Source organism: Camelina sativa, chromosome 14, assembly GCF_030686135.1.
Source record: "Camelina sativa cultivar CO46 ecotype springtype chromosome 14, ASM3068613v1".
Taxonomy (NCBI): domain Eukaryota; kingdom Viridiplantae; phylum Streptophyta; class Magnoliopsida; order Brassicales; family Brassicaceae; genus Camelina; species Camelina sativa.
In genome coordinates, this window is record NC_141893.1 from 19983467 (window position 1) to 19993286 (window position 9820).

The following is a 9820-nucleotide window of genomic DNA, read 5'->3' on the forward strand; positions in this document are numbered from 1 at the left end:
GTGACATCTCCTTCCTTAACCTATACATGTGATATATGTTTGACTTAAGACCTCCCACTTGCCTCAAACTCGCCAACGGCTAATAGGAGAAGGATCTAGATGTTCCTTTGCTTTAGAAGGCTTCTCAACATGGGCTGGACTTTTTTAGGCGCCTCATGGTACGGATGGCCCATCGCATTGTACGGACGGTGCTTGTACGGACGGTATGGTACGGATGGTGCTTGTACGGCCGGTATGGTACGGATGGTGCTTGTGTGTGTGAGTTCTCATACTCCCCCTCAAGCTTAAGCGACTTATTGTCGATAAAGCTTGAAGATCACGAACACCTACCTCATTAAAAACCTTAGTATAGAAAACCACTTGGGAAAAACTATACTTAACGGAAAAAAAGTGTAGGTGCCATGTGAGAATGCTCATGGTCGAGTGAGGTCTATAAGACCAAGTTTAGAGTGAATATACTCACACACTTGTGGACTGGCTGCCTTGGTGAGAATGTCAGCTAGCTGTTAAGAAATTTTAGTGTGGCAAGGGAGAGTGACACCAAGTTGAATTCGCTCCCTTACTTTGTGACAATCAACCTCTATGTGTTTTGTCCTTTCGTGAAACACAGAATTAGTGGCTATGTGAATGGCTGCCTCATTATCACAATGCATTGTGATAGGTCTTGATGACTCTACTCCAAGATCCTTGAGTAAAGCTTTAAACCACATCAGTTCGGTAGTCAGTTTTCTCATGGCCCTATACTCGGCTTCTGCACTTGAAAGGGATACTACCTTTTGCTTCTTGCTCTTCCAGGTGACAAGGTTTCCTCCTAGGAACGTGCAATACCCTGTGGTTGATCGACGATCGTCACGGTCTCCGGCATAATCCGCATCACAATATCCCACCAACTCCGTGTTTTCATTGCGTCCCATCCAAATTCCTTGTCCTGGTGCTCCTTTGATATATTTGAGGATGCGATTCACCATGTTCCAATGATGGACAGTAGGGTTTTGTATGTGTTGGCTAGCCTGGTTCAAAGCAAAACAAATATCAGGTCGAGTAATGGTAAGGTATATAAGCTTACCCACTAATCTCCGATATCTGGTGACATCTTCAAATGGAGCCACCTCAAGCTCCCCCTTGCCTCCTGCCTTATAGTTTTCTTCAAGTGGTGTTGTCACAACCTTTGAACCAAGCTTTCCTGCTTCACTTAAAAGATCAAGTGCATATTTTCTTTGTGATAAGAATAATCCCTCATTAGTCCTATATACCTCTATCCCAAGAAAATATTTGAGCTCTCCAAGGTCTTTAATGTCAAAAACTGATTTAAGGAAATCTGTAGTCTCTTTAATACCTACCTTGTCATTTCCAGTTATGATGATATCATCAACATATACTAGAATGACTACAATACCTTTATCACTTGGTAGTGTGAAGAGAGTATGGTCAGCTTCCGATTTGCAAAAACCTCTTCTAAGTAGGGTAGTGCTCAGTTTGTGGTACCATGCTCTTGGTGACTGTTTTAAACCGTAGATGGCCTTGTGGAGCTTAAAGACTTTTCCCGGGCCAATGGTGTTTTCCAGACTAGGTGGTGGTCGCATGTAGACCTCATCTTCAAGTTCCCCTTGTAAGAACGCATTTTTAACGTCCATTTGCCAAAGCTCCCAGTCCAAGTTGGTGGCCAGTGATAGAACAACTCGAACAGTGTGTAGTTTGGCCACCGGAGCAAACGTATCAAGATATTCCTCCCCGTACGTTTGCGTGAACCCACGTGCGACTAGGCGGGCCTTATGGCGTTCAATCTCCCCGTCACTCTTGTATTTGATAGTAAAGATCCAGCGTGATGTGACTGCCTTTTTCCCTTTGGGTAAGTCAGCTTCATCCCATGTGTGATTTTTCTCCATGGCCAGTTTCTCCGCATGTACCGCATCGCACCATACCTTGTGTTCCTTAGCCTCATCATAAGTTTGTGGAACCCAATGCTTATCAATTTGGCCAAGAAAGGCTTGGTGTTCCATAGGAAAATGAGCAAGAGTGCACACTGCTTGAATGGGATGGGCAACGGCCATGTTGTTGTAGTACACTCGAGTGTGCTTCCAGTGAGATGGGTCAAACTTGAGACGCTGGCTCCGTCGTAGTGGTATGACTTCCTCATGATCATTATCTTCATGGGCGTCCTTGTTTTGGCCGGTTGGTTCCTCAGGATGCATTTCCTCCTCGAGGCTTTGTGAGAGTTCGTCATTGGGTGCGGACGGGTCACCTGAAGTGGGCTGAGTAGGGACTGTATCTGAACCAGTTGGTTTGGAGTCAGTAGGTGGAACACCTTCTTCTGGTGCGTTTGGCCCGGAGGGATTGTCACCGTCCCGATTGGTTTCGACCCCTAGCCTTTCAAGTATGATCTGAAGGTTCTTGGCACGATCGGACGGTGAGGTTGATATTTCTCTAAGTTCATCCCAATTTTTCTGGTCATAATATCCTCGAGTTTCCACAAACTTCACATCACGAGACACCAGCACTCGTCTAGTCTCAGGATCATAGCATTTATAGCCCTTTTGTGTGGTAGAGTAACCAAGAAACATGCTCTTGGTACTCTTGGTGTCAAGCTTGTTGCGTAATTCTCCTGGTTTTAACACAAAACACACACAACCAAACACACGTAAGTGATCAATAGTGGGTTTCTCTTTGTTTAGTACCTCAAACGGTGATTGATCTTGTAGGATTTTTGTTGGAATGCGGTTGATGAGGTAACATGCCGCAAGAACTGCATCTCCCCAAAAGCGTTTTGGAACATTTGTATGGAACATCATTGAGCGAGCCACCTCCATTAAGTGTCTATTCTTTCGTTCAGCTACACCATTTTGTTGTGGAGTGTATGGGCAGCTTGTTTGATGAATTATGCCATGGTTGGTGAGGTGTTGTTTGAAGGTATGACTTGTGTATTCTCCACCATTATCTGATCTCAAAATCTTTATTTTTGCATTATAGTGGTTAGTCACATAATTTTGAAAGCTAATAAATGCTTCAAGAACTCTATCTTTAGTAGGAAGAAGTGTGAGCCATGTATATTTAGATTTCTCATCAATGAATGTAACAAAATACTTTTGATTTTCTCTAGACAAGCAAGGGGATGTCCACACATCAGAGTGAACCAAATCAAAGCAATTTTCATAAATAGTCAATGATTTAGGAAAAACAGATTTGGAATGTTTACCAAGGATACAAGCCTCACACTCATCATTTTTAAAAGAAATATTTGGAAATATTAATTCTAGAGCTCTAGAATGAGGATGTCCTAGTCTAGCATGCCACATAACATTGTTTTCTTGAACATTAACTGAACTAAAACAGGAAGAATTTGAAGAGGAAGATATATTTAGGTCCTTAAGCAAGTAGAGGTCATCTTGAGTGACTCCTTGGCCAAGAACTTTACTTGTTTCAATATCCTGAAAATACACATTATTAGGACCAAATATAGCATAACAATTTAAATCAGTGGTGGCTCTTTTAACTGATAAGAGATTGGAGGTAAAGTTAGGCATATAAAATGCTTTAGAGGATTTATCAAATAATTTTAAGTTTCCTATTCCCCTAACAGGTACCTTCTCACCATTAGCTATAGTCACATTCCCTATGGCAGGTTTAATGTCACTAATTAACTTAGGGTCACTAATCATATGGTGTGATGCACCAGAATCTACAATGAGAGGTTTATTTGGTTTAAGAGCAAGGAATGAGTTACCGGAGGCCTCCTTGAGGGCTTTGATGAGAGCATCAAGGTCTGATTTCTTTACCAATTCAGAGGAGGCAGCGAGAGCAACTCCATTACCTCCGGAGACTTGGTGGCCTGAATCGGAGGTCGTTGCTTCTCCCACCATTGTTGCTTGATGCGCTCGTGGTGGCCCTCCTCGGTTGTTCATGGACCGATTGACTCGGAGATGAGGGTGGAGGATCCAGCACCTGCTCTTGAAGTGGCCAACTTTCTTACAGTGGTCACAAATAGGTGGGTTTTTGTCATCATGTTTGAAGTAACCTTTATTTGTGGAAGCTATCTCCACTTTGTTGGCCGTTACAAGCTCTCCTTTGCTCCCAAACAACCCCATGGAGCCATGCTCCTTTTGGATCTGGCTACACACATCATCTAGACTAGGGAGTTTATCTGACCTCAAGATGTGTTTGATGAGATCATTGTAAGAAGGATTTAGTGTGAGAAGTAGACCGAACACCTTGTCCTGCTCTCGCCTCTCGTTTAGTATGGCAGGATCAAGTGTGGCCGGCCTAAGCATCTCAAGCTCAGCCCAAAGGGACCTAAACTTCCCAAACTGTTTGGTGAACTCCATGTCTTCTTGGCTTACGTTGCTAATGGCCCTCTTGATTTCAAATACTCGGTTTAAGTTGGTGGTGTTGCCGAACACATTTTGTAATGTGTCCCACAGATCCTTGGCCGTCTCGCAGTATGAGTAGGCTTCAAGTATTGGAGCATCAAGAGAGTTTTGAATGATGGCGAGAACACTTTGGTCTTCTTGAAACCATTTGTCTCCACCACTTGTGACCGCTTCTTCGCTGTCTACGATGGACTCTTCCTTTGGAGCCTCACTCGTAGTAATATGGGTCCAAACCCCTCGGCCGCATAGCGCCGTCTTTGTAGTCCTTGCCCACAACAGGTAGTTCTCTCCTTTGAGAGTAACTGGAACGATCAAGGTCTTGGTACCTTCCATGATGTTTTGTCCGCTGGTCAATAGCTTTATCCAACGGTTAAAAGAAATCACTTCTTGCGATTGAAACAGAAATGAAGGGAAGTATTAGGAGTGGAAGTGATGAATGGGTGAGAGATTGAGAACTAGGAGCAACCTGGCTCTGATACCATGTAAGTTTTAGGTTCAAGAAGTGAGAGAGAGAGACAAAGTGTAGTGAGAGTAAGTTAGTTTGCGGTTTTAGGTTTAGTAATTGGATAGGAGTGTAAGAGAATAGAGAGAGAAGTGTAGAAGAAGAAAATATCTTCTTACTTAATATGGTACCTAGATACAACCTACTTATAGTCATTTACAAAGGGGATATTCTAATAAGATGCTGTACACGATTTTACACAAGGATAGTGACATCTCCTTCCTTAACCTATACATGTGATATATGTTTGACTTAAGACCTCCCACTTGCCTCAAACTCGCCAACGGCTAATAGGAGAAGGATCTAGATGTTCCTTTGCTTTAGAAGGCTTCTCAACATGGGCTGGACTTTTTTAGGCGCCTCATGGTACGGATGGCCCATCGCATTGTACGGACGGTGCTTGTACGGACGGTATGGTACGGATGGTGCTTGTACGGCCGGTATGGTACGGATGGTGCTTGTGTGTGTGAGTTCTCATACTCCCCCTCAAGCTTAAGCGACTTATTGTCGATAAAGCTTGAAGATCACGAACACCTACCTCATTAAAAACCTTAGTATAGAAAACCACTTGGGAAAAACTATACTTAACGGAAAAAAAGTGTAGGTGCCATGTGAGAATGCTCATGGTCGAGTGAGGTCTATAAGACCAAGTTTAGAGTGAATATACTCACACACTTGTGGACTGGCTGCCTTGGTGAGAATGTCAGCTAGCTGTTAAGAAATTTTAGTGTGGCAAGGGAGAGTGACACCAAGTTGAATTCGCTCCCTTACTTTGTGACAATCAACCTCTATGTGTTTTGTCCTTTCGTGAAACACAGAATTAGTGGCTATGTGAATGGCTGCCTCATTATCTCAATGCATTGTGATAGGTCTTGATGACTCTACTCCAAGATCCTTGAGTAAAGCTTTAAACCACATCAGTTCGGTAGTCAGTTTTCTCATGGCCCTATACTCGGCTTCAACACTTGAAAGGGATACCACCTTTTGCTTCTTGCTCTTCCAGGTGACAAGGTTTCCTCCAAGGAACGTGCAATACCCTGTGGTTGATCGACGATCGTCACAGTCTCCGGCATAATCCGCATCACAATATCCCACCAACTCCGTGTTTTCATTGCGTCCCATCCAAATTCCTTGTCCTGGTGCTCCTTTGATATTGTACGGACGGTGCTTGTACGGACGGTGCTTGTACGGATGGCCCATCGCATTGTACGGACGGTGCTTGTACGGACGGTATGGTACGGATGGTGCTTGTATGGCCGGTATGGTACGGATGGTGCTTGTGTGTGTGGGTTCTCATATTTACTGCTTCGAATCAATGTTTTCTCTCGGTTTTAGACTGTTTTCTCGGTTTAAGCTTGTTTTGGGATAAAACGGGTTTAAGTGTTGTCTAAACACTCCAAATTCATCCCGAACTCTTACAATTAGTCAAATGCATTGGATTGTCACATATTCTGATCCTAAAAACAGTAACAAAGCTGTTTACTGCTTCGAATCGATGTTTTCTCGGTTTTAGCCTGTTTCGGGACAAAATGGGTAAAAGTGGTGGCTAAACACTCCAAATTCAACGCGAACTGTTATAATTAGTCAAACGCATTGGATTGTTACATATTTTGACCCTAGAAAGAGTAACATAGCTGTTTACTGCTTCGAATCAATGTTTTCTCTCGGTTTTAGCCTGTTTTCTTGGTTTAATCCTATTTTGGGATAAAACGGGTTTAAGTGTTGTCTAGACACTCTAAATTGATCGTGAAATCTTACAATTAGTCAAATGTATTAAATTGTCACACACTCTGACGCTAGAAACAGTAACAAAGCTGTTTACTGCTTCGAATCGATGTTTTCTTGGTTTTAGCCTGTTTCGGGAGAAAATGGGTAAAAGTGGTGTCTAAACACTCCAAATTCAACCTAAACTTTTATAGTTAGTCAAACGCATTGGATTGTTACATATTTTGACCATAGAAAGATTTACATAGCTGTTTACTGCTTCGAATCAATGTTTTCTCTCGGTTTTAGCCTGTTTTCTCGGTTTAAGCCTGTTTTGGGATAAAACGGGTTTAAGTGTTGTCTAAACACTCCAAATTCATCCCGAACTCTTACAATTAGTCAAATGCATTGGATTGTCACATATTCTGATCCTAAAAACAGTAACAAAGCTGTTTACTGCTTCGAATCGATGTTTTCTCGGTTTTAGCCTGTTTCGGGACAAAATGGGTAAAAGTGGTGGCTAAACACTCCAAATTCAACGCGAACTGTTATAATTAGTCAAACGCATTGGATTGTCACATATTTTGACCCTAGAAAGAGTAACATAGCTGTTTACTGCTTCGAATCAATGTTTTCTCTCGGTTTTAGCCTGTTTTCTTGGTTTAATCCTATTTTGGGATAAAACGGGTTTAAGTGTTGTCTAAACACTCTAAATTGATCGTGAAATCTTACAATTAGTCAAATGTATTAAATTGTCACACAATCTGACGCTAGAAACAGTAACAAAGCTGTTTACTGCTTCGAATCAATGTTTTCTCGGTTTTAGCCTGTTTCGGGACAAAATGGGTAAAAGTGGTGTCTAAACACTCCAAATTCAACCCGAACTCTTATAATTAGTCAAATGCATTGGATTGTTACATATTTTGACCCGAGAAAGTGTAAGTTTAGACACAAGAGAGAGTAAGAAGATCGAGTGTATGGAACGAGAGAGAGAGTTGAAGTGTAAGGGAGTGTAGAAGAAGAATTCTTACTTCTTACCTAAAATGGTTCCTAGTTACAATCTAATTATAGGCTATACAAAGTGGAATATTCTCTACAGATCCTATGCACAAGTTACATGACTGAAAGTGACATGTTCTCTTTAACACACACATGTGACTCTTGTTTGACTTCTCTTTGCTTCCCACTTGTGTGATATCGACAACGGCTAGAAGGAAGAAGATTGTAGAGCCTAAGTGACCGTTGGAGACCTTGTCTTGTGGGCTGGTCTCGCTGGACCTCTAATGTGTACGGTCAGCCTCTAATGTGTACGGATGGCCCATCTCGGAGTGGTTGTACGGACGAGGTGCATTGTACGGACATGGTGTGAGTTCTCATACTCCCCCTCAAGCTTGATCGAGTATGAAACATCAAGCTTGGACTCACGAGCACCTACCTCATTAAAAACCTTAGTATAGAAAACCACTTGGGAAAAAACTATACATAAGGGAAAAAGAGTGTAGGTGCCATGGTAGGGAATCCTCATGGCCTAGTGAGATCTCTAAGGCCTAGCTTAGAGTGGATATACTCACAAACTTGTAGATTGGCTGCCTTGGTGAGAATATCGGCTAGTTGTTCTTTGGTGTTGGTGTGGCATGGGAGAGTAACACCAAGTTGAATCTGCTCTCGCACCTTGTGACAGTCGACTTCAATGTGTTTTGTCCTCTCATGAAACACTGAATTTGTGGCTATGTGAATAGCTGCTTCGTTGTCACAGTGCATAGTGATAGGCTTCGTAGACTCGACTCCAAGATCCTTGAGTAGGGCTTTAAGCCACATTAATTCGGTTGTAAGTTTTCTCATGGCCCTATACTCGGCTTCGGCGCTTGATAGAGATACGACTTTTTGCTTATTGCTCTTCCATGTCACGAGATTGCCCCCTAAGAATGTGCAATATCCAGTGGTTGATCGGCGATCCTCTCGATCTCCGGCGTAGTCAGCATCGCAATAGCCCACCAGTTCCGTGTTTTCATTCCTTCCCATCCAAATGCCTTGTCCTAGTGCACCTTTGATGTACTTGAGGATCTGGTTTACCATGTTCCAGTGGTGTCTAGTTGGGTTTTGCACGTGTTGACTTACCTGGTTCACAGCAAAACAAATGTCAGGCCGAGTAATGGTAAGGTATATAAGCTTACCCACTAAACGTCGATATCGTGTGACATCTTCAATTGGAGCTGCATCAAGCTCCCCCTTTCCTCCTGTCTTATAGTTTTCCTCAAGTGGAGTTGTCACTGCCTTTGATCCAAGCTTTCCTGCTTCACTTAAGAGATCAAGTGCATATTTCCTTTGTGATAGGAATAATCCTTCATCAGACCTATATACTTCTATACCAAGGAAATATTTAAGCTCTCCAAGATCTTTAATATCAAATACTGATTTGAGAAACTCTTTAGTATCTTGAATGCCTACCTTGTCACTTCCAGATATGATGATATCATCAACATATACTAGTATGACCACTATACCTTTGTCACTTGGTAGTGTGAAGAGTGTATGATCTGATTCTGACTTGCGAAAGCCTCTCCCAAGCAAGGTTGTACTCAGTTTGTGGTACCATGCTCTAGGTGATTGCTTGAGACCATATATAGCCTTGTTGAGTTTAAACACTTTTCTTGGGCCGATTGTGTCTTCTAGACCGGGCGGTGGCCTCATGTAGACCTCATCTTTAAGTTTTCCTTGTAAGAACGCGTTCTTCACGTCCATTTGCCATAGATCCCAATCCAAGTTTGTGGCCAAGGAGAGGATAACTCGAACTGTGTGTAGTTTGGCCACCGAAGCAAACGTATCCTTATAGTCCTCCCCATACGTTTGAGTAAACCCTCGAGCCACAAGTCTGGCCTTGTAACGTTCAATCTCACCATCACTTTTGTACTTAATCGTGAAGATCCATCATGATGTGATGGCCTTCTTGCCTTTCAGTAGGTCAGCCTCATCCCAAGTGTGATTTTTCTCCATGGCCGTTGTCTCCGCATGAACCGCATCTCGCCAAACCTTGTGGTCCTTGGCCTCATCATATGTCTCTGGAACCCAATGTTTGTCAATTTGGCCAAGGAAGACTTGATGTTCCATAGGAAAATGGGCAAGCGTACATACGGCTTGAATCGGGGGTGCAACGGCCATGTTGTTGTAGTACACGCGAGTGTTCTTCCAGTTGGATGGGGGAAACTTGAGACGCTGGCTTCGCCGGAGGGGAATAATGTCTTCATTATCA

The 9820-nt window shown here is 42.8% G+C and overlaps 1 protein-coding gene across 1 annotated transcript; it reads right to left on the reverse strand.

The window, feature by feature from the left end:
* Nucleotides 1-506: 506 nt before the first annotated feature.
* On the reverse strand, nucleotides 507-4697 carry LOC147928447 (uncharacterized). The gene is made up of 3 exons (XM_087486146.1): nucleotides 3590-4697; nucleotides 1923-2602; nucleotides 507-1010 (listed from the first exon to the last, which is right to left on the reverse strand). Exons 1-3 carry the CDS (start codon nucleotides 4695-4697, stop codon nucleotides 507-509), a joined length of 2292 nt encoding a protein of 763 aa, XP_087342272.1.
* Between the last annotated feature and the right edge of the window lie 5123 nt (nucleotides 4698-9820).